Source organism: Cavia porcellus, unplaced genomic scaffold (genome assembly GCF_034190915.1).
Source record: "Cavia porcellus strain 051 isolate PalLab524CR breed Dunkin Hartley unplaced genomic scaffold, mCavPor4.1 scaffold_7, whole genome shotgun sequence".
Classification (NCBI taxonomy): Eukaryota; Metazoa; Chordata; class Mammalia; order Rodentia; family Caviidae; genus Cavia; species Cavia porcellus.
Window position 1 is genome coordinate 23,825,681 of NW_026947490.1, and position 24,364 is coordinate 23,850,044.

Here is a 24,364-nt window from a genome sequence, read left to right on the forward strand (position 1 = left end):
CGCCGCGCTCCGCTTATTCATATTACGAAGGCAGTTTCATGTTCATACAAACTTTTGTGTTCGTGCTTTTATAGTTTTTTAAAGAGGGCCCGCTCCCCTCAATTCCAGAAGCTGGATCCGCCGGATGAATGACTCATCTGTGAAATCCAGGCTAGTGTCTGTATCTCGCCAAACCGGCTCTATGGCTAAAAGAAAGTTAAAATAATATCCATTTTCCCGGGCTGCTGTGAGCTTTAAGTAAGTGCAGATTTCCAAAATGGTTGGTGCAGAACTTAAACGCATTAGGCAATGAGAAATCTCAACCTGTCTTTAAAGTCGAGCCGCAACCAAGCTCTTCCAGGCTGTTCGCACAGCAACTCTCCGCTAACACCTTTCATCCACCTGGGGGCGGAGTCAAGAGTTTGTTTCCGGGACCTTCGGTCCTCCCTTCTTTAGGGAACAATTCCTTTATATGACTGGCGGCATCATTAGCCAGTACTGATTGGAGACTAGACAGACGCTAGGGGGTCTCCCAAAGCCGTTTAGGAATACCTCTTCCAAATTGACCAATTGCAATCTTTGGAGGGCGGGTACTCCTCTGGGCGGGACAGAGTGACAGGCGTCTTTTTAGACTAATGAAAACTTGGCTGCGGGTTAGGCAAGCCAATCAGGAGTGGGAAGCTGCCTGGGGCGGGGCTGGAGCTCCGGCAGTTGAACCGCTGGCTAGGAGTGGTATCCGTGGAGAAGGTGAGAGGCGGCCCGAGCGCCGGGTTCTCGGGCTGCGGCGACGATCTTGGGGGGAGGGGGCTCTCGGGGGCGAGTGGGTTGCGACGGGCGACTGACTCACAGGGTGGGAATCAGGACGGGAAGCTGATTTAATACGGGCAGTAGGTGGAATGAGGAGTTGTGGGACAGAGGCTAGAGTGAGAGTCGGGGAGTCTGAGCTCGTAGGAAGGACTTTAATGCGGGAAGCTGTAATGCGGGAGACCGCAGATGATAGAATATAAAGGTGCTCTTGTAATAATACAGCGTTGCGATTTAATGGGAGGTTTTTACGGGAGAGCCTCACTACATCGCGGACTGGGAAGGCAAAGGGTCCCCTTTCGGATCTAAACTTTGACTTGAGTGATGAAAAAGCAGTATTTGAGAGAGGGAGGAAGGGAGCCCCTTAGGGATGAGGGTTTGCCCTGATGAGGTATAAAGGGGTTGAATGATTTGTATTCAATCTAGAGCAACGCAGAATATTAGAGAGGAGGCAAGTAGATAAGAAAGTTTAGTGGAGGAGGCACGGAGGGAGTCACCACGGAGAAGACTGTGGTGGCCCTCCCTGCACACAAAGGGTAGGTTCTGCCTGATATAGCCTCTGATGGGGGCAGGGCTCTGGGGACTGATGTGAGCTGCTTTATTTTGTGGGAGTGCAGGAGACTGGATAAACCTTTACAGACATTTAGGAGGGAGAAGCCATGGGGGCTTCTGGGAAGAAGGCGGTGTGCATTATGAGGGCACAGCTTTGAACTGTTGCCATGATGACTGTGCTGTCTCTCAGATGGGGGACCTAACAGTAAGGATTACTATGAGCAGGCACCTAGCAAGTGTTTTAAGTTAATAATAATAATAATAATAGTATTCGGTGCTAGAGATGGCACCCTGAGCTCTCCCACTGAGCTGTACTCCCAGATCCTGAATTAACTTTTTAAAAAAATCTTATTCAGAAAGGGTCTCACTATGCAGTTCAGGCTGGCCTTGAGCTTGCTTTGTAGCCCAGACTGGGACTCACAACGATCTTCCTGCCTTGGCCTCCCAAGTGCTGGGATTACAGGCATGAGCCACCATGCCTGGCTCTGAATTAACTCTTAATTTTCCTAACAAGTCCTGCTGGCAGTTGACTGTGGGCTCTGGCTTCTGGTGGCCCTGGTTTGAATCCTAGCCCAGTGCTAGCCCTATGCCTGAACATCACACTGGCTTGGAGCCAGTTTTGGACCTCTCTTTGCTTTCATTTCTTCATCGGTAGAATGACCTCCCCTCTTCTCTGTCTGTACTATTCATCTAGCAGCTTCAACCTCTTTGCCTAATGGTGACTCCTGGGTGTCTGTTTTCAGCCTGGATCTGTCCTGAACTGCAGGGCAATATATCTAATGGTTTACTCTACTTTGAAGTCCAGCTAACATCCAGAGTTCAAACAGGCTTGTGGTCTCATCTGTTGAGCCTCTAAACCCAGTTGATGGCTGGTACTTCTCTCCAGGGATTCAGAACAAATACCTTGGAATTGTCCGTGACTCGTGCCTTTTCTCTTGTATGTATAGTTTATTTGCCAGCAGATCCATTAACTTTCAGTGTCAGGTGCTGTGGTGCACATCTGTAATCCTAGCTACTTGGGAGGTTGAGGCAGAAGGATCAAAAGTTTGAGGCCAGCCCAGGCAGCTTAGTGAGGCTCTGTCTGGGGTTGAGGGGAGGGCTGGGCATGCAGCTCAGTGGCAGAGTGCTTTCAGTCCCCAGTACTGCAAACAAAAATGAACACACAGATCCAAGATCCAACCGGTTCTCAGCAGCACTCTTGCTACCATTCAGGGTCAGGCCATCTCCTGTACTTACCTATTCTGTTGGAGCAATCTCACTGGGCTCCCTGCCAGTGCCCTTGACCCCCTATTCAGATCATACTGCTGCTTTGTTCCCCCTCCTGGTTCCTGTCTGACTTGGCAAGAGCCCCCACTATGCCTACAAGGCCCCCAAGGAGTCCAGCTTCTTCCTTACTCCTCTCAACTCTCACCCCTCTGCATCCCCCTTGCTCACACTTCGAGCTGCCATGGCTTCCTACTGTCCTTTGCACAGAGCAAGTGTATTGTTACCTCAGGGCCTTTGTTCTTGTCTGTATGACTTCTCCCTGTCCTTTAGGTCTGTTCATATGTTAACTTCACAGACAAGTCCTTGCTGACCACTAAAGCTTGCTTAGCTCCTGGCCCTGCCTGACTCCTCAGCTGGCTTAATTTTCCTCCTAACACTATTACCTGAAATAGATTATTTGTTGCATCTACTGGGCTTCTTAGACCTGCCTACTCCACTGGCTCCATGTGGCACTGGAAGGGCACATAGGTGCGCAAAGTATCCTCTGTGCAAGTGGTGGTGAGTGTGCACACCACAGTTAGCTGTTTGTTATCTTAGCTCTAAAAGATTTGCTGTCATTGCCATCTTTACCACTTCTTGGGTCTCCCTGTGATGTGCACAGGGTTGCTAAGCTGGGAGGGTCGAGTGTCAGTTGGTAGAGTCAGAGTAGAACAGTAACCTGGACAGATCGTGGTAGCAAAGGGCAAAGGATCTCAAATTCAGTGCCTGAAGGAGCTTGCAGGAAACACATTCCTACTCCCCTGCTCCTCCTTGGGCTTTTGCCGGTCGAGACCAGGACCAGGAACAGTGCCCATGGTCAGGCTGATTTCCACAACCCAAGCTCTGAGTAGATTGGCTCAGAGTTTGGGCTGGAGGGAAGTGACTTGACTGACTTGTCGAGCCCGAGCCCCTCCTCTTTGGCAGACTTTCCGCTGAGCAGTGTTGGGAATGCTGGTGACCCAGCTTGGGAGTAGGGCATCTGGCAGGAGGGGATGGAGCTGCTGCCTGCAGGGTGACCAGGAAGGAGCTGCGGAGAGAAGACCTTGGCGGTCTCCTCAGTGGCCATGACCCTGGTCTGTGGCCCCGCCCATTACATTGTTAGTCACTATGTCAGGACAGGACTGAGAGTACAAGAATAACAGCTTTGCCCTCTCAACTCGTGGTTTATCTGCTAGGAATGCGGTCACCTGGGCGGTGGCAAGAATGCCAGGTCGGACTAGAGTATGTGGTGCTGGGTCTGCAGGGAGCTGCCAGGGTGGTGATTTGGCCATGTCTGCTGTGGGAGGTGGTGTGGATTTGCCTCTAAGGAGTCTGACATGGAGGGGAGAATTGGCCCTGGGTTGGGGGCCCAGAAGCCTGTGAACATCCCAGGAACGGGTTTGGAAGGAGGAACCAGGGAGACGATGTAACACTGGAGAGCAGAAGGGGTCACCTTAGTGAAAGGTGACAGGGAGAGAGGGCTGTAGGCAGAGAAATTGAGTGTACCTGAGCTGAAGCTTTGATGTCATGAAAACTGGTGCCAGTTTTGTGAGCCAGAATGGGGCACTGGGGCGTCCACAGCCGCTGGGCTGGTTGGTGACGTCACGAGTCGGTAGGGGCGGGGCCTCGAGGCGAGGGGAGGCCAGGTCCGGAGGCTTGAAGCCCAGAAGCAGAGCTGGGAGAGAGTTGGGGCTGGAATGAAATCAGCGACCAGGATGGGACACTGGTCACAAAGCGAGGATGGAGGGTACAGGTAGAGGGTTAAGGTCAGGGAGGGAGGGGACAGAGGAGGAGGGAAGCCCACTGCCGGGGGAAATCCCAGAAACGGGAGGAAGGTGTGCCAGGGAGGGGTCTCCGAAGGGAAGAGAGGTGGAAAATGTGTGTGCGGCTGGGAAGGGGGTTTTGCATACCATTTGGAAGGAATCCAGGTGAAATATGGGGGGTGGTGGAATACGGGCGAAAAGTGGGGTGTGCATGGAGTAGAACCTTGAACAAATAAATATATGGGTAGAATTCTGGCAGAATAGTAGAGGGAGGATTTCAGGTAAAATATATAGGGACCCATAGGAGAACATGGGGGGTCCGAGATAGGGAGAAGCTCCCCCCATTCCAGCGTGGGAGAGCAGAGTGGAAACAGGACATCGTGGGAGAAGCGCTGCTCCCTTGCAGCGCAAAGGGAGCTGGGCTGGAATGTGCAAGGTCGGGGTCGTCCTGGCCGGGAGGAGAGTCGAGGCGACAGGAGTGCGGGATTCGTTCATCAGCAGTCAGGCAACACTTAATATAAGCCTTCAGAAGGGGATGGGCGAAGAGGAAGGAGGAGGAGGAGGAGGAGGTAGAGAAGGAGGAAGAGGAGTGTGTGTGTGTGCGCGCGCGTGCGTGCGCGTGCACGCGCGTGTGAAGGGAAGAGTTGGAATCACACAGATAACACAGAGGCCGAATACCTGAGACCGAGGTGGCTGGGTTGGAGCTAAGTCCCTCGGTGGAAGTGGGGATGAGCTGCTACAGTGGCGGGTGAGAATGGGAGGCTTGTGCGGTGGTGTGGGGAAGAGGAGGGCAGGGCCGGGTGGGCGGTAGGATGAAGTGTGGCGGACCCCCTTCCTCCTCGGGTACCACGACTGGGGGCGGTGATGCCGGTGATGCCGTGCGGCTTCTCTGGTGTTCTGCGGATGCCGCCAACTCCTTGGTAACCTCCCGCGCCTTGGCAACCGGGGCGGCGCGGCCGCTGATTGGCTCGCTGAGTGTGGTGGGCGGGAACTGCGGGTGGAGTCTAGAGTACTTGGTGGGGTGGGGCCAGCACTTCCAGGCACCGCCTCGGGGACCCAAGAATGAAATATTCGTTGAAATGTACAACAGTTTTGTTTGCAGGGAGACCTGGGATTATTAAACCTCTTAGCCCTCCTAGAATGAAAGCATAATTGCAAGAGTGTGTTTGCCGGAGAAGGGGACTCCCCAGGTTTCCTGAGCCCCTCCAAAAAGCAGCTCAAAGAGGTTCCCTCCAAAGAAAGCTAAAAGTTCAGATGTAGAGGCAGAGAATTGCCTGACAGGACATGTGGGGATCAGGCTATTGTCCTTGAACTCGTGAGAAAGGGGCTCTGGGGTTGACTGAGGTAATATTTGAAAGTCTGTGAGCCTGTTCCTTTGCCTGAGAAGAGTTCAGCAATTTCATTTCATTCCCAAAGGTGAAAGGGCTCTGAAAAGATTAGTTTCAAGCTCATCTTTTCAGCACATAATGTGTTTTCCAGTGTTAGACTCTGGAAGGGCTTCCTGGCGAACGTGCAGGACCAGTGAGGCAGCGTGAAGGAGACCAGGCATTGGAGGAGGGGTCCCAGGGCACGCAATGGTGGCTCTGTCCATAGAACAGCTGTGGGACCCAAGACAGAGCCTCTTTTCTTGCTAAGTCTCAGTTTTTCCCTCTGTGTGCTGGAAAAGCTCTATGAGGCACGCACTTGCCTTGTTCCTGTGGTCCCTGACAATCTCAGAAACAAAATAATAATAGCAATAATGAAGATTATGCCGAGATGGACCGAACAATTGCCCTATGTCACGTATTGGTCCGTTTCTCCAAGACTTGTGCTTATTCAGTCATAACAGTCTAAGAATGTGACCACTGTTACCTCGTTGAAGGCTAACGAAGGCCACGTGGGTATCATCTGCCCTGTGACATCTTGGGTTCCATCACTTAATCTCCTCTTGCCATTCATAATCTTCCAGCTCTGCTGTCCTGTTTTACTGATTTTAGAAAAAACCCAAGAAAACGCCACCTCATACCTTTGCCTGGCTGTTCCTAGAACCTGGGCACTGTGCTTCTCATGTTCAGCTCTCTTTTTTTTTTTTTGTCCTTTTTCCTTTTACTGGGGATCTAACTCACGACTGCCTGCTTGCAAGGCAGGAGCTTATGCTACTGAGCTAAATCCCAGCCCCATGTTGAGCTCTCTTGTGCCCTCCCTCCCAGCCTCCCACCTTGGCTAAGAGAGCAGCTCCTTCCCTGCTCATATCCTCTTTTCCCACTTGTGATCGTGTGTGTGTGTGTGTGTGTGTGTGTGTGTGTGTGACTGGGGGTTGAACCCAGGGCCCTCGCATTGTTCTGCATCCTAGCCCTTTTTAAATTTTTCATAGTGAGACAGGGTCTTGCTGAGTCACTAGGCTGCCCAGGCTGAACTTGGACTTGCAATCCTCCTGCCTCAGCCTCTCAGAGTGGTAGGATGACAGGACTGACCACATCCAGCTTTGTACATGTTGTATTTGTGACTGTGCTTTTCCTGAGAGCAGGGGTGTGGGCTGCTTTCTCATCACATCGTCAATACCCAAGATGGCTCTTGCTTTATGGTGACAGAGTGTCTCTCAGAGACACGTGCAGAAGAACTTGGGGAGGAACTCAGGCAGCCCCCTCTGAACCAGCCCTGGGAAACCTGGGTGGGCAGTGGAGGCCTGATCCTCTCTTCCAGCTTCTTGAAGAAGTAAAGTGAGTCATAGCTCTGCTGCCTAAGAGAAGCCATTTATGCATACAACAGACTGATTCATCAAATCCGTGACTGATTCCGTGCATCATAGGTGATGTTTAACACTGGCTGTTCCCTGGCTCTGGAGCTCATGGCTGTGTTCTCACTTCCCTCAGCTCTGTGCTCAAAGGACTCCTCCTCCGAGAGGCCCACTGTGACTGCTTGACCTCTGGGCTCCCTGTACTTCTTTTTAGCTTGATTTTTGTGCCAGAGATGTCTGCTGGATGGACAAACTCATGCATGGATAATAATCAGTATGAATCATGATTCTCATGATCACAGATTTCTGTTGGGCAGCATGTGTTGGATACAGTAATTAATGTGTAGGACGTAATTCTTAGAGTCTTTAGGTATATTGTCCAATTTAATCCTAGAGCAGGTCTGTGCCATTATTAGACCCATTTTCCAGATGAGGAAACTGGGATACAAAACAGTGAAGCCATTTTCCTAAAGTGCCATAGTTGATGAATGATGGGTCCAGGATGTGAATCCAGGTCTTCTAGCTCCAGAGTCTGGGCTCTTAGCCCTTCATCTCTGTCTTCCCCCATCTCCAGTGACCCTGGCCATGGACCAGCCAGCTGGCCTACAGGTGGACTATGTCTTCCGGGGTGTGGAGCATGCCGTGCGTGTGGCGGTTTCTGGGCAGGTCCTGGAGCTGGAGGTGGAGGACCGGATGACGGCAGACCAGTGGCGGGGCGAGTTTGATGCCAGCTGTGAGTGCCTGAGCACCTGCCTGGGGGGGGGGGTGGGCTCAACTCTCCTTCTTGGGATCAACTTCCCCCAGAAGATGAGGCCAGCTAGGTGTGGTGGCACATGCCTGTAATCCCAGCACTTGGGAGGCTGAGGCAGGAGGATCCCCACGAGTTCAAGGGCATCCTGGGCCTCTAAGTCAGTTCAAGGCCAGCTTGAACTATATACTCAAGTTAAAAAAGAAAAAAAGACAAGTCCTGCTGGAATCCTGCCCACTGCCTCTACTATTTGAGCAGAGCTCTCCATGGGGGTGGAGGTGGGATGGAGGCCTTGTTCCCCATGCAGAGGCCCTGAAGTAGGAGAACTTGGATGTGTTGCCCTTGGGCTGGGCAGGTGGTGAGACTTCAGGAGGAACTTTCTTCCCACCCAGTCATTGAAGATCTGACCCACAAGACAGGGAACTTCAAACAGTTCAGCATCTTCTGCAACATGCTGGAGTCAGCCCTCACCCAGGTAGGGACGGAGGTGGGGGTCCGGAGGTCTCCAGCCCCAGGTTCCAGGGATGGGTCCCCCTTGGAGGTTTGCAGACCCCTCTGCTTTCCCTTTCGTTGAAGGGCTAAGGCTTTTTCTTCTTTCTCAAATGTAAATAAAATGGCTTATTCTGGGTCTAATTATAGTTACTGTCATGTAAATGATTCTTGCCACAGAGAAATGTAAAGAAGAAAGCAATCACTCCACACATCAGGTGCACGCTTGCTAATATTTTGGTGAAAATCACTGCGGCCATTTCTTCATTTCTCTCTGTGTGTGAGTGTGTGTGTATGCATGCTTGTATGTGCATGTGCACATGCGTGTGTGTATTTGTGGGTCTCTAATTACATATAGTTAATTTTTTTCTACTCTTTTTCTGTTTCTTTTTTTAAAGACAGTTTCTTCCTATGTAGTCCAGGCTGGCTTGGAACTCACTGTGTAGTCCAGGTTGGCCTTAAATTTGCAGGGATCTTCCTGCTTCAGCCTCCTGAATTGATATACATTCCAAGGTATTCTGCTACCTGCTTTAAAAGGATTCAACACTGTTTTATAAGAATTCAGTTACAGGCCTGGGGATTTAGCTCAGCGGCGCAAGCGCCTGCCTTGCAAGCAGGCAGTCGTGAGTTCGATCCCCGGTACGGTACCGATAAAAAGGAAAAAGACAAAAACAAAACAAAACAAAAAAAGAATTCAGTTACGGCAGTGAGTCTGGCCATTTATAACTTTCATTTGCTGAGCTACTATGGTTTGCCAGCGCGCCATTGTAGACATGGGGGATATTTCAGTGAACCAGAGACAAAGTCTGTCCCCATGAAGTTGACATTCTAGTGGGAGACATAACATTGAAATAAATTTTTATTATTTTGGTACTGGGGATTGAACTCATGACCTCATGCTTGCCAGGCAGGTGCTTATGCCACTGAGCTAAATCCCTGGTGGAATTTTTATTTTTAATTAATTAATTTTTCTTCATCCAGATTGGAAAAAATTTTAATGTCAAGTAGTTAAAAGTATTAATGGGGAAAAAAAAGCAGATTAGAACTTGTAGTGACAGGGATGGTTATGTACTACTGTTATTTTTTTTTTTTTACTACTGTTATTTTTTAACTATAAAATATATTGTTTCTGTGGTTACAGATAAAATACTCCCTCATAATAATAAACTAATGTGTCATTTAGAGAGTGACAGTCTCTTATAGCCCCACTTTTTGTTTTTGGTACTGGGAATCAAACTTACGACCTGGCACCTGCTGGGCAGGCACTTATGCTGCAGAGCTAAATCCCCAGCTCCTGTAGCCCCACTTTTATCCTTCACCCAGTATTCAGCCTTTTAGAATCTATGTACAATGCTGGGTGTGGTGGTGCATGCCTATAATCAATCCTAGCACTGGGGAGGCTGAGGCAGGAGGATCACTGTGAGTTTGAGGCCAGACTGGGCTACAAAGTGAATTCAAAAGCTGTCTGAACTGCACAGTGAAACCCTGCCTAAAAAAGAATCTATGCACATTGTAGCATCATGGCCAAGAATTCAAACTGTGAATTCAGACTCATCACTGCTGCTTCTCGCTGGAAACCTGGAGCCAGTTTCTCTGTGTTGTGCCTTAGTCCCTATCTGTAAATTGGGGATAATAGTAGTTCCCATTTAATAATACTCTGAAGATTTTAAAAAATATTCTGGCTGGAGATTTAGCTCAGCGGCATAAGCGCCTGCCTTGCAAGCAGGCAGTCATGAGTTCGATCCCTGGTACCGATAAAAATGAAAAAGACAAAAAAAAAAAAAAAAATATTCTGAAGGTTAAATGAGTTACTATATATAAAAACCTTGGTAGAGTTGTCTGTTGAATAATAGCTGCTATATGTATTGTAATCCCAAATATTGAGTGCAGTTATCCAAGTATTATAATCCCTCTTCCAGTTTTCCCCACAATGTAAAAAGTTATATTTGTAATCCCATTGAGACATTATTGGAGTCTCAGCAAGTCAATTCCAATGCAACCCAGGGCGAGAATAGACACCAAGACATATTCCAAGTTAAGGGTAGCCAAGGGGTCCTAAATCCAGTCCCCGTGAGGATGTGTGGACAAAGGCCTGATCCTAGGCCTCTCCCAGAATTTATTATCCTGTGAAGAAAGGGGGTGGCTCAGGGATGAGTGACAGTGAGGATGGAGGGAATTACGTGAGTAACTTGAGCTGGCTGGCCAGGTGGGAGAAAGGCATCTCTGCAAAATGCAGAGATAAGGATATGCAGAAGGATCAATTTGCATAATTCAGTTGTGGTAACAACTGGATAGTTTTAGGAGGCGGTTGCTTCCGTTTCTGATAAGTAAACTTTTGTGCTCAGGGGAGTCATAGCTCTTTACCTTGAGACTCACACCCAGTTGACCTTCCTGGAGCTGTTGGCTCTACCATCCCGCTGTGCTCATATCTTTTACAGAGAAAGCTAAGCAGGTAAACAGGAGACTGTCTGATGGCTTTAGAGATTATATTGAGTACCTCAGCTAGCCTTATTTGCAATACTTAGAGCCAGTTGAAGAGAGAAGGAAATATAGTCAACTCTATTTAACAGTATAAGGAAATCAGACTTGATATAAACAAGGTTGTAGCAATTGTTCTGCCTTCAAGGGAAGTCACTCCAGTTGTCTCCCACAATATAGGTTCTGTTTTTATTATTACCAGCTTTTTAATTTATACTGTTTGTTAGTGGTTGTACTCATTTATCATTAGTGATTCTCAAACTACTATATGTGGTCTTATATATATTTTCAAATACTATTAAAGACATAAAAGAGCTTTTGTTAATACAGGTTACATTTTTGCCATAAGCTGGGTGCAATGGTGCACACCTGTAATTCTAGTACTTGGGAGGCTGAGGCAGGAGGATTGCCACAAGTTCAAGACCACCTTTGGCTACATAGCAAGTTCAAGGCCAGTGTGGACTATATAGTAAGAACCTGCTTCAAAAAAAAATTCTAATTTGCCATATTAGAAATGAAAACCAAAATTTGCTGGAGTCTTAGTGTTTCTGCATTTAACCTGTTTGGTATGTTGCAGTGGAAGAATATATAGAAAACTCCTGCCTCACACAGCTATACAGTTGGAAAAGGAAGTACTGTAATAGCTTATTCAAGTAATTGTATTTACTGACACAATGAACCTGGCCAAGTATAATTTCTTGAAGGTCAGTGGCAGTGTGGAGCCTGAAAGCTTATCAGTGAGCTGCTATTGGTACCTTAAAGCCCCTTGATGTGTCCTGTGGTTCACATGGATCTTTTACTTCTGTGCAATTTTGTAATGTCATGCACTGGCCATTTGGGAAATACTGGCTCACTGAGTTGTATAGATCCTCCGGATGCTGACCCATTTCACTCCTCAGTATTGGAGAGTGACATTTATTACTGTTCCCAGTGATTTCCCCAGTGGAGTCTTGCGCATTGAGAAGCCATCAGATGCACGGTGACAGGTGCACACTTTCTGAAACTTGAATTCAAATTCAAGTGCAAAGCTTGCGTGACACCACTGACAATGAATCGCACTTGCGGTTTTCTTGAAGAGACAGCCTCCCTTTGTTCATGTTTGAGGAAATGCATGCTAAATACCTGAGGCTGAATAACTGTAGTCTGACTGTCAGTTTTATCTTCCAAGAATAGTGTTCCATGAAGAAGTGCTAAGCCAGCTCAGAACTTGGTGGCACAGGCACTTACTGCTGAGTATACCATCACCCTCTGGTGTACAGAGTACTGGTGAGATGTGCACTGAAGGGTTGTGAATCCCTGAATTAATACTTTTTACTCTTTTCATCAAGACTATTTCTAAGCCAGGTGTAGTGCTGCATGCCTTAATCCCAGCAACTGGGACGCTGAGGCAGGAGGGTTGCTGCAAGTTCAAGGCCAGTTTGAATTGCATAATAAGACCCTGCCTCAAAAAACAAAAAACGAAACAACATAAAAAAAAAAAAAAAAAACGAAACAAGATGAACTTTTCTGTTTCATTTCCTGTCTTTGATTTGTTTATTTCTCCCTCTCCTCTGGCACCCCATGAGCCTGCATGGCAGTGCCAGTTGCAGTGGCTGCTGGCACCATTTGGTGCCCTGGGCTCGTGTTCTGCTAAGGCATCTGTAGGTTTACCCAGCAGTACTTTTGCACCATTAGTGTGGCTGTCACCACAGCAAGAGAGACGCATGATGTCTTAGTATTAAGAAAATTGTTTTGACCTCACAAACTCCCAGAGAGGTCTTCCAACAGCGCTTGGAGAGCTGCAGGTCCACGATACCTCTTTGGTTGAGTGCTTATTTCTTTCAGCTCATCTCTCTGAGCATATCCTTATCGCCTGTCACTGGACAGGACCTTGGTGATTGTCAGCCTGAGGGTAGGGAGGCCAGGCTTCCCAGGGCTGGGCATGCAGGTGGCCGCATGGGTCTTGTGGCTGCCCCTCCCCTCCTCTCCCACAGAGCAGTGAGTCAGTCACCCTCGACCTGCTGACCTACACGGACCTGGAGACCCTGCGAAACCGCAAGCTGGGCAGCCGCCCGGGCACCTTGGCCCCCAGGTCAGCCCAGCTCAACTCCAAGCGCTACCTGATCCTCATCTACTCTGTGGAGTTCGACAGGTGGGTGTAGGGGGCAGCTGGTGGGACAAAGCCCTGGTATCCAGATAATATGGGGGTATCATTTAAGAATCCTTTTGTAATTTCTGGGTAGGGGCTCATATCAGTTACTGTTGTGTTTTGCTACCACTAGCAGAGTAACTGCTACTAATGCTTTAAACAAATAGTTTATCACTTCACAAGGTGTCTTGGTAGGGAGCTGCCACAGTACTGTTGGAGACTCAGGCTTGTTCTTTTTATTTCTTTTTTTTGTGCTTACCGTGTTGAGGTGTTGACTTTCTGACTTCATGAAAACAGTTGCTGGAAGAAAATGGACAGGGTTGTTTTTATCAGGAAAACGAAAACATTCGCTGAAGACGCCGGACAGATTTCCCATAATATATGTTTGTTTATTTTTTTTTACCTTTGTTTGGAGACAGGGTCCCACTATGCAGTTCAGGCTGGCCGTGGGCTTACTTGTAGCCCAGGTTGGTCTTGAACTTGCAGTGATCCTCCTGCCTCAGCCTCCTTCACCCTCCCAAGTGCTGGGTTTAAAGGCATGCACCATTGTGCCCAGCTTTCCTACAATATTTGACCAGAAGTGGTCACATGCAAAGGATGCTGGGAAAATGAGTATCTAGCTTGCTATTCTCCCTTGGGAGGCAGCAAAGGGGAAAGGAGGGACATTGAGGGTGGCTCTGGAGTAACTGGGGACAGTGTCTGCCTTGTTTGTGGCCCTGCCTCTCTGAATGGCATCCAGGGGCACCTGTTGAAGGTGGCCTGCCTTTCCCTAGCCTAGGGCTGACCCCAGTCAGGCCAACCATAGCAGCCATGTGGAGTCTAGATTAGCATTGTGCTAGGCTGCAGGTCACATGAGGCCAGTGTCCACTCTGCCAATGTGTGTGACGGGAAGGTTACTCAAGTCAGTGCCAGGGTTGTCCCTGTGTCCTCGGAACTGCTGTGTAAAAAGCTCCCAGAGCTGAAGGACTGGTGCAGGGGGATGTGTGGGCAGGGACAGGGACCGAAACGGGAGTCAGAGCATTTTCACATTCTGTGGCTCTCAGAACCTGATTGTTGCCCTTGGGTGGTTTCTTGGCCTCTGAGATGCCTCAGTTCTAATCCCTCTCCTCAGGATTCACTACCCGCTGCCCCTCCCGTACCAGGGCAAGCCAGACCCTGTGGTCCTACAGGGCATCATCCGATCGCTGAAGGAGGAGCTGAGTCGCCTTCGCGGGCTAGATGTCCGGGATGCACGGGACACGCGGGATACGGAGATCTGGCACCTGCGGGAGCAGTGAGTCTGGCTGTCACAGGGCCGGCGGGGCACCCATCCTGTGCTTTGGGGATCATGTGTATTTGGGCCCATGGGAGGGCTGCTGTGGTCCTGCATTCACCCTAATTCTGAGCCTGCCTTTTACTGGGAGGGTCTAGCGATGCAGTGGTGACTGAGCCAGTCCTGGACTCCCAGATGCCAAGCCAGTGTGGGGGGACAGCTTTGGGCTGAGATCCCAGGGGGGTCCTGACTCTGCCTGTAAGGAAGGGAGCAACAAGCAGAGGGAACTGCATGTGGACAGTCGGGCTGGGCGGTCAGGCTGTGTCAGGTTTTAGTCCACCTTTGCCAGGTGCCTTTTTGACACTGGCCTCTCCTCCCTGTGAGTTCCTAGCCCAGCCTGGCACAGCTGGACATCAGTCGTTTAGCCTTCTGAACGTGTTATTGGAGACAGGTGGGGTGAGGCAGGAAGGGCGCTGCAGCAGGGGCGTGATGGCCCTGGGCTGTGTTAGGGGAAGAGCATTCTGGGTAGAGGGCAGCAGGTGCCAAGCCTGGACTAAGTGGGAATGCGGTGAGAGCAAGGGGAGTGAGTGGTGAAGGCGAAGGCTTTTGGGGTGAGCATTGGTACCTGCTGTGCACTGCCATCTCTGGAGGAGCTGCGTCGGGGGATGTTTTAGTAGTTATAGTAATAGTAGCAGCTAAGGTTTATTGAGTGTTTAATTGTGTGTCAGGGACCCTACTGCATGCTTTAGGGTTGAATTCATTTTAACCTCACAGATGCCTTACAAGGCAGGCACCGCTGTCACCCTCCTGTTACAGAAGCGCAGAGCAGTCAGGGAACTTTCCCCAGTCACAGTGAACATGGCCAGGCTCCACCTGACATCCAGCAGCCTGTGCCAAACTCCCTTGTGTCCCCAGCTGTTATGGACACTTGGTGGCCAAGTGCTGGCCTTCTCTCACAGGGCCGGGGGACCCTTGGCGGTGTACTGCTGGACCACAGAGGGAGGCCAAGGTAGGAAGCAGGAGAAGCTTCATTCTGTTTGTGCATCAGCCATTGACACGCGGGCTTGCACCTGTGCTTCCAAAAATGACTAGGCACCCTCTGCCCTTTAGACTCAACTGCAGAACTAGAGAGGGCGAGGAGATTCCACAACTGGTAGTGCCTTGTTATTTTCTCCTCTTCCCCACCTGGAGTTGGGGGGTTTGGGAAGACTGCGAAACTCACTCAGTCACCCCTTAATTCTTTAGTGCATTCATTTACATGACATTTATCGAGTTCACACAACGCCTGGCTCTAGCTGATGTGCAGTCTAAGCATTTTTCTTAGATTCCTACCACCTTACAGAGATCTTATCTTAGACAAAGAGATCCAAGTTCAAAGCTGTGAGGAGGAACTGCTCAGGGTCACCCGGCTTGTAATACTTGGGGTAGAATGCATGCCGGCAGCTTGGCCAGAGCTGAGGTGTCTGCGGGGTGGAGCAGACAGGGAGACGGCAGAGACTTCCAGGGGAGGGGAACCAGACAGCAGGCAGAGAGTCGCCCTGATAAATGTCAGCTGTATCAGACTGGTGCTAGGAAAGATACGGAGAGTTCAGCACGTCTCGCAGGCTGGCAGCCCTCCCGGGGCGAGTGGCGCCCTCTGTCCTGCAGCAGAATGGGGCTTGGGTTCTGTTAGGAGGCGCTGTGCTGGCGAAGGCCGGGCTTCAAGTTGGGGTGGGAGGTGGGAGGAGTGGTAGGGAGAAGCCACCATGCATGGGCCCATGGGAGAGCTCCTTGGGGAGCTGGGCAACCACAGAATGTTTTATTAGGAAAACTGTCAAGCACACGCAGAAGTAGATAGCAGTATAACACACACCCCCAGCCCTGGGTCACCCACATTTTGCCATCTTGTTTGATTACCTCTTCCCTTCTCCTTCGGGACATCATATGTTCTCTGTAAATGCTTCAGTGTGAATTTTTTATATATAGTATGAACCTAAAAAGAATACAACCACCATCCTCTAATCGCATTCGGCATCCAGTGCGCATGCTCACAAATGTCTTTTTTTTTTTTTTTTTGATCGAACTCACGACTACCTGCTTGCAAGGCAGGCGCTTATGCCGCTGAGCTAAATCCCCAGCCCCACAAATGTCTGTTTTGATTGGCTGGTTTGAAACAGAATTGGAATATGCCTGCCTGTTGCAATTTGCTACTGTGTTTCTTTTTTTTTTTTTTTCTTTCTTTCTTTTTTTTGTCTTTTTCTATTTTATCGGTACCAGGGATCAAACTCACGACTGCCTGCTTGCAAGGCAGGTGCTTATGCCGCTGAGCTAAATCCCCAGCCCCCGCTCCTGTGTTTCTTAAATCTTTCCCAATGCCTGTCTTGCTGCGAGCTAGCTGTGGGAGAGAGCAGGTTCTTTGTCCTGTAGTCTCCCAGTCTGGACTGCTGCCTTTCTCTCGATGGTGGTGGTGACTGTCTTTTTCTGTCCCTGTTACTTCCGGGGAAGTGATCGTTGAGATCCTAGGCTTTATCAGATTTGGAGCCAGGTTTTGGGGAGGCACCTTCCTGGCAGTGCTGGGTACTTCCTGCTGTCGGAGGTATTGACACTGGTGAGGGGAGCTCTTGAGAGAGGCCACCCTCTCTTACAGAGTCCCCTCAGCCTGCCACCTAGGGCAGCGGTTTACACATGCTGCCCATTTGCGTCACCCAGTATGCTTTGAAAGATCCCAGCTCTCAGGGTGCTCCCTGCAGGTTTATATCAGAAGCTCTGGGGAAGGAGGTTCCTGCCACCCATACCCAGTATTTTTCTTTACTTACTTTTCTTACTGTGAATGAAGTGTCACTCGCAATAAAGTATAAAATATAAATGTGCATGGCCAGGGATGTAGCTCAGTGGCACAGCATCTGCCTGGCAAGTGCAAGGTCCTGAGTTCGAGTCCCCATACCAAAAAAACCCCCATAAAATAGGCAGAGTCCCCTTTCCCTACTCTGATTCACACTCCTTAATAGATGACTTTGCCCTGCACTCTGCATCTTTAAACAGTGTAATTCAGTCGCAGCTCTTTGCACCTTTCTAAATGAGATTTAAAAAAGCAAAAGAATAACAACAACAAAGTGGAATTAAATACTGTGTTACTTTTTTGGGTCTGTGTTTTTTGGCCTGACATCTTTTTAAGATTCTTCTATGAAATTTTTTGTGTGGCAGTAGTTCATTCATTTTCATTGTTATTTTTTCAATGAATCAACCGACCACAATTTATCTGAACGTTGAATGGGTATTGTTAATTTCCAGTTTGGGGTCACTTTCTCTCACACACACGTACATGTGTTCACACATGAAAGCAAACACACAGCTTGCATCATAGGTGGATCCACAGGAGTGCAGCTATGACCTGTTCCCGTAGGCTTCACTAGATAATACCAAACCCAAATTGTTTTTTTAAAAATGGCTATAAGCCTTTATGGCATCGCTGTGATTTTTATTTGCAGTTCCTTATGGTTGAGGAGCTTTTCTTGTGGCTAGTAGTCATTTGTGCTCTTTGCCTATTTGTCTATCTTTTTCCATTTTTCTGCTGCTTCTGTTGATTTCCAGGAGTATGCATGTGTTTATTTATTTGCAGTACCAGGGGTTGAACCCAGGGAGCACTGAGCTACGTTCCTGGGCCTTTTTATTTTTCTGTTCTGAGCCATGGTCTTGGTAAGTTACCGAGGCAGTCCTTGAGTTTATGATCTCCCTGCCTCAGCCTTCCAGACAGCTGGGATTACAGGCTGCACCATGTGCCCGGCTGAGGAATTCTTTATATTCTGGATATGAACTCTTTGTTGGTTTTATGGTTCAGAAACCTCTTCCCACTCAGTAGCTGGCCTTTCCATTATCACACTATTTTGATGAACAAAGAGGTGCGTAATTTTTATGCAGGCTGATTTATAATTTTTTATAGAACAATCTCGAGACAGCTGGCATCTTTATAAATAGCAACCCAATCTATGAACAGAGTATAGATCTACATTTACTCAGATTTTATTTAGGGCCTCAATGAGATTCTGTCATACTTTTTTTTTTTTTTTTGTGATGGTACTGAAGATTGAGACCAGGAGCGTCACGCTGAGCTACATCTCCCAGCCTGTTTTTAGTTTTCATTTTGTAGGAGGGTCTCACTAAGTTACTAAGTTGCTGGATTCGAACCTCCTGACAGCCTCCCAGAGTGCTGGGAGAATTACAGGTGTGTACCACCACACCTGGCTTCTTCTGTCATACTTTTTGTTAGATTCCCTTGAATATTTGGAGGCTTTTGTTCATAAGTATGAATCATAAGTATGGATGGTGAATATTTTGGAGCTTTAAGTGATAACAAACAGCCCACTGTGGCACATATCCTGTAGGGTCCCCATCACTGGTGTAGCTCATAATAACGTTTGTATAACTGATACATATTGATTTTTGTATATAGTTACTTCAGTCAGCCTTATTCCTTTTTTTAAACTTTATTTCTACAAGCTTATCTGTAGACCCTGTTTTGATTTGTTTTGTGTTTATAATCATTTTATTTGCAAATGACCATTTCATTAATTCTTTCTTATCCTTACCTTTCACTTACTTTTCCTGCCGCATCATGCTGACTGGCTGGGACCTGCAATGCCGTGTGAGGACAGAAGAAGTAGTGACCGCTGGTGTTCTTGTCTCATTCTTGATGGCACACTCAATATTTTGCCAAAAATTTTGTTCATACAAATATTTTTTCTTCCGGATTTTACTTTTTAGACAAAGTGAGAGAAAGTGAATTAATTTGCTCTTGACAGCCCATGAGGTCCACTGGCTACACTGGTATTTCAGGAGGGGCCAGTAAATTGTGATGATCTAATCCTATAATTCTTTCCACTTTGTTGGCTGGAACTTTTCAGTGAAAGCATTCTCTTCTTAAGCATTTGGTTTCCCTCAGGTGCATTCACACAGAAAAGGTGTGGTTAATGCTAGAGCGCACTCTCTGTCTGTCTGTCTGTCTGTCTGTCTGTCTCTCTATTTGTGCTACTGGCAGGCTGGGGATTTAGCTCAGCGGCATAAGCGCCTGCCTTGAAAGCAGGCAGTCGTGAGTTCAATCCCTGGTACCCATAAAAATGAAAAAAAACCAAAAACAAACAAACAATCAAATATTTGTGCTACTGGAGACTAAAGCCACAGAGTGCTGACCTCCACCCCCAGCCCTATTTATTTATGTATTTTCTTATGTACAGGAGCTCAAACCTAGAAGCACTCTACTACTTAGCTACATCTCAGCCCTTTTTGAATTTTGAGATAAATTTTTGCTAAGTTGACTAGGTTGGCTTTGAACTTGTGATCCTTCTCCCTCTTTTGATGGACTGAAAATTGAACCCAAGGCCTTTGTACTATGCTACATCCCCAGTGGGATGAGACAGAGTCCTGCTGAGTCACTAAATTGCTCACACTGGGTTTGAATTTCTGATCTTCCTGCCTCAGTCTCCCACATAGCTGGGATTAAAGGCCTGTGGCACCATACTAGGTTTAACATTTTTTTTTTTAATCTAATGTTGGTCAGAAAAATGAATTGGTTCTCTCTTACTTTACATGGAAATGATTTTTTAAATTTTTAAATTAATTAGTTTTTTTTGGTCATTTTAAGACAGAATCTCACTATGCATTTCAGGTGCTCACTTTGTAGTCCAGGCTGGTCTAGGACTCCCAGTGATCCTCCTGCTTCAGCTTCCTGGGGGCTGGGATTATAAGCATGCACCACCATGCCCGGCTGATTTTTGTTTTTAGAATCTTTACAAACTCATACATTTTAACTTGGTTGATTGAGTGCTGCTTTGCTATGCCTTCTGTAACGAAGCACCATCAAAACTGGGAGTTTAGAACAGAAGTGACTTCCCAGCCAGCTATCTGAAGTCACTTTCACTGAGCTGAGATCAGGACATCAGTTGGGCTCACACCCAAACTCTTAGCACAGTATTTTTTGCCTCCTTTGGCTCCAGTATGTGTGTGTGTGTGTGTGTGTACACACCTGTGCTGACTTTCCTTTGGTGTGTGACTGTATCTCTCCAGTCTGTGCTCCTTGGTCATACTCCTTCAACCCTTCTATGTTCTAATTTCCCAGCCTTACCAGGGTACTTGAGATTATATTTAGAATCCTCTGATAACTCAGGATAATCATGTGAAGATCCTTAACTTGTCAGATCTGTGAAGTGCCTTTGTACCATCAGGGTCGTATGCACTGTCAGATCTCCTCGGGCTGGGTCAAGAGCTGTTAGTCTTGTCACGGAGAATCACTTTACTCTAGTTACTCTTTTTGGGTTGTGATCTTGGATGTGGCCTGTAGGAACTCTTCCTGTTGGCTCCTATGTGCTTTTGACTCCAGAAGTCTTTGATGGCTTCCTTGCTTTCTGGAATTTCAAGATCTCCAACTTTTTTGGTGCCCTTCTAAACCTGAGAACGGATATAACTAATTTTTCCAAGAAGTTCTTGTTTCTCTTACAGGAAGTGGTGTTTAGCATGGTGTGGTCATTGGGGTGCTGTTGTGAGGGGGTCCACACTGAAGTTAGGACTTTTTAGTGGAAAGAGTCAGGAAATATATCTTTAACGAGAAAAATGAAGTCTGTGTTTACTTAACCTCCTTAATTATAGTTGCATCTTATGCCGAAAATCTGTCTCCAGGGATAGAGACATAATTATTTGCTTCATCCTAAATATAGTCACGAAGTGTAAGAGTTGTGAAAGGGCAGGCATGGTGGTGCATGCCTGTGATCCCAGCACTGTGGGTAGGCTGAGTCAGAAAGATCACTGAATTCAAGGCCAGTCTTAGCTACAAAGCAAGACCCTGTCTCAAAAAGTCTTCTTTGTAGATCCCCCCCCCCTTTTCTTTAGGCCATTATCTTATTTGCTAAAATAATGTTTTAGTTACCTCATGTAATTCTCTGGTGTTACACCAACTCTGATGTGCAGTTGGGTCTTTTTGAGCCAGTTTTAAAAGCGTTACCGGGCGTGGTGGTAGACCAGCTACTTAGGCTGAAGCAGAAGGATCGCCTGACTCCAGAAGTTGGAGGCCAGCCTGGGAGAAGATGGAGGAGATGACAGTGTCCTACTCTGTCTAGCCTGGTCTGTGTCTCTCCCCTGCAGAGTGTCCCGCCTGGCATCCGAGAAGCGAGAACTGGAGGTACAGCTGGGCCGCTCACGGGAGGAGGCGCTGGCAGGCCGGGCAGCGCGCCAGGAGGCCGAGCAGCTGCGCGGGCTGGTGCGCAGCCTGGAGCTGGAGCTGCGGCAGGAGCGCGGCCTCGGACACAGGGCGCCCGCCCGCCGGGGCCAGGACTGCCGTCGCCTGGCCAAGGAGGTGAGGGGCGGTGCAGCCGGCGGGGCAGAGCTAGAAGAGGCCTCAGCCAGGGTCTGGACCCCTGCACCCTGTCTTCCTCCGCACAGCTTGAGGAAGTGAAGGCGTCGGAGCGCAGCCTGCGAGCCCGGCTGAAGACGCTGACCAGCGAGCTGGCCTTGTACAAAAGGGGGTGAGGGGCGCGGCCAGGGTTGGGCGGGGCCTCGAAGCCTCCACCCGGGGCTGCAGGTGTGTTTGGGCTGGTGGGCGGGGCCGGGGGAGGGGCGGAGTTGGAGGGAAACGGGCCGGTCTGGATTATGGAGTGGGCGGGGCCTGTTGTGGGTGGGCGGGGCCTGGTGAACCTTGTGGGCGTTGAGAGATTGGGAGGCTTGCTTGGCGGTGGATCCGGCTGGGAGACGCGGGAGGGGCGGGGCCGGCGGGATCTGGCGACCTCTCCTGGAATTAACTGTGGATGGCGGGAAGTTGGGCAGGTCCCGAGTGGGATGTGGGAGACCTTGGGGAGAAGAGCCTGGAGAAGGCGGTGTGTTAGCTTGCTGGGCTTTGGCAGAGTTGTGGAGAGGGACCGATCTTTGGGGCTCCGTGAGAGGCGGGTGTGGGGAGGTGACTGGCGGCGCGCGTGTCCGAGGTGACGCGGCCGGGCCTGCGGTGCGTCCGGGACAGGGCTGGGCTCTGTCCTGGCTGCGGGAGCTGACCGGGTCCTGTGCTCGCAGGAGGCCTACTCCGCCGGCGGGGCTGCCCGCGGCCCGGCAGGACCGGGCTTCGTCGTCGCGCGAGCGCTCCACATCGCGGGGCCGCGGGGCCGCCCGCTCCTCCTCGCGCGAGAGCGGCCGCGGGGCCCGGGGTCGGGGCCGGGCCGCCCGCCCCTCGCCGTCGCCCCCAGGTCTGCGCCCCGCCCCTGGTAGGGGAGGCGGAGGTCACGGGGTGTTGGGGGAGCGGGCCGTAACTCCCAGCCTCGCCGCCCCCTCCTCCCCGCTGTGTCCTAGGTGGGCGCGCGCCGCGCTTCGACCCCACGGCCTTCGTGAAAGCCAAGGAAAAGAAGCAGAAGGAGATCAGGATGAAGTTAGCATGCCTTTCCTCTCCACTGCCCTCATCCCTGCTCGTGTCCTGGCTGCCACCACCCTGCGCCTCCCAGCCGCCCACCCCCCCTCCATCCCGCGTGTCTCCTGAGCCTGTCCCCTCTCCTGACCGCTCACCTGTGTTGCTTGCTTGTTTCTCCTACTTTCACCGGGTTTGCGTCGCCGCCTGCTTTCTCCCCTCCTATGCCATGTGGCAGGGTCACCGGCCCTGGCTGTGACTGGGGGGGGGAGGCACGGCAGCACCCTTCCCCTCAAGATTTGGACGCAAAGCGTAAGTTTCTTGCCGTTTTTCAGGCAGCAGCAGCAGCGGAACCGATTGGGTAGTGGAGGAAGCGGGGACGGTCCGTCCGTCTCGTGGTCTCGCCAGGCCCGGCCTCCCGCTGCTGTGACCAGCCGAGGGGACACAGCCAACCGCTCTCGACACCGCAGCTCCTCTGGTCAGTGGCCAGGAGCTGGAGGTGGGGGTTGGGGAGTGGAGGACGAGGACTAGCTGGGCGGACCCGGCCCGCGAGCCTCCAGGCTCAGGTCCTCGTCTCCCCCTAGTGGACAGTTTCCGCAGCCGCTGCTCCTCGGTCAGCTCCTGCAGCGAGTTTGAGGATTTCACCGAGTCGCGCTCCAGAGGGTAAAGCGTGGTACCTGAGAAGGACCATTTCCAAAGGGTGTCTGGGGAGACTGCACACAGCCTTTTGCAGGGAGAATGGGTGATGGAGGCGGGGGAGTGGAAACCACCGCAGTGGGCCACGTTGGAAGTGCCGAAGTCCAGCCCACCACTGGTCCTCATGTTATCCTTTCTTTCAGCCTTCGCTGTCACCGCCGTGGAAAGCCACCCAGCCCCACACCTTGGAGTGGGTCTAATACAGTAAGTGTCTTTGCCAGGCCTCAGAGGAGGGAAGGTACCCTTTAGACACTGACAGCTAGCTGTCTCCATTTCCCATGATTCCGTCCTGGGGCTCAGGTTACAGAAGTGACTGAGATGCTTCTGGGAACAGGGTGTTGTTTTAGGACCACGTGATTGATGGGAAGAATAGTTGGGTACATAAGATACTGTAAGTTTCTGGCCTCGAGTTACCAGATCTTCAAACCTGGCTGCCGCTTCCACCTGTATGACTGGAAGTGTTTAGTCTCTCTATGGCCAGGTTGCATTACCAGTTAACCTGGGAAGGTACCGAATGGCATCACCTTGGAGGGCCCTTGTGATGGATGACACAAAGTAGTTTTGATGTAGTGAGTGCCCAGTAGGTGTCAGCCCTATTTTCTCTGAGGTCCTGGGGTTCAGAATTTCCAGTGGCATTTGTGGGGCAAGGGGAGAGAGATGGAGAGTGCCTAACCGCCTTTCCTGCCTCCCTGATCACCAGAAGTCTACCCCTCGGGAATGCAGTAATCAGAGACGCCTCACTGGTTCAGGAGGCTGGGTCCCCATCAGAGGTGAGCCTGGGGCCCCTGCTGGGATGGTAATGAAGGCAGTGTACTGGCTTGAAGCTTCTGTGGCTTCAGCCTCTTCATAGCCCCCTATATTCACACCTGTCCTCGCAGAATACAGCTCGGACCACCAGGCAGTTGACATGGCTGAAATAGATGCCCGCCTGAAGGCCTTGCAGGAATACATGAACCGGCTGGACACTCAGTCATGACCATGGAGAGCTGGCACTGCCTCTCCACCCCTGCCCACCAGTGGGTATGGCATAGGGAAGGGCCAGGACCAGGGCTGCCTTCCAGCCTCACCTAAACCCCGCCCCTCCAGGGGTCTCAGGTGTGTGAGGCCTTAACCCTGCCCTCTCTCCAGGCAGTGGGAGGGAGGGTGTGTACATTTTGTAAATAAACATGTTTGTCCTAGGGA

General features: G+C 49.9%; 1 protein-coding gene across 6 annotated transcripts; it reads left to right on the forward strand.

Annotated features, from left to right (window-relative positions):
- The first annotated feature begins 672 nt into the window (after positions 1–672).
- On the forward strand, positions 673–24,364 carry Ccdc61 (coiled-coil domain containing 61). Of its 6 annotated transcripts, none has more exons than XM_003464593.4 (14): positions 673–726; positions 7,613–7,771; positions 8,179–8,261; positions 12,727–12,884; positions 13,993–14,154; positions 21,244–21,454; positions 21,541–21,623; positions 22,162–22,331; positions 22,435–22,510; positions 22,822–22,964; positions 23,071–23,149; positions 23,326–23,386; positions 23,883–23,952; positions 24,061–24,364. In XM_003464593.4, exons 2-14 carry the CDS (start codon positions 7,624–7,626, stop codon positions 24,156–24,158), a joined length of 1,542 nt encoding a protein of 513 aa, XP_003464641.2. In that variant the 5' UTR covers positions 673–726; positions 7,613–7,623; the 3' UTR covers positions 24,159–24,364. The 6 variants fall into 6 exon arrangements, with proteins under 6 accessions (XP_003464641.2, XP_005001395.2, XP_005001394.2 ...); XM_005001338.4 differs by lacking the exon at positions 673–726 and adding an exon at positions 1,848–4,306; XM_005001337.4 differs by lacking the exon at positions 673–726 and adding an exon at positions 1,849–4,312.

Coding starts and splice junctions, on each gene's coding strand:
- Ccdc61 (XM_005001337.4), top strand. Junction 22,332..22,434: donor CCCCTCGCCGTCGCCCCCAG/GTCTGCGCCCCG, acceptor GCTGTGTCCTAG/GTGGGCGCGCGCCGCGCTTC. Junction 22,511..22,821: donor CAGAAGGAGATCAGGATGAA/GTTAGCATGCCT, acceptor GCCGTTTTTCAG/GCAGCAGCAGCAGCGGAACC.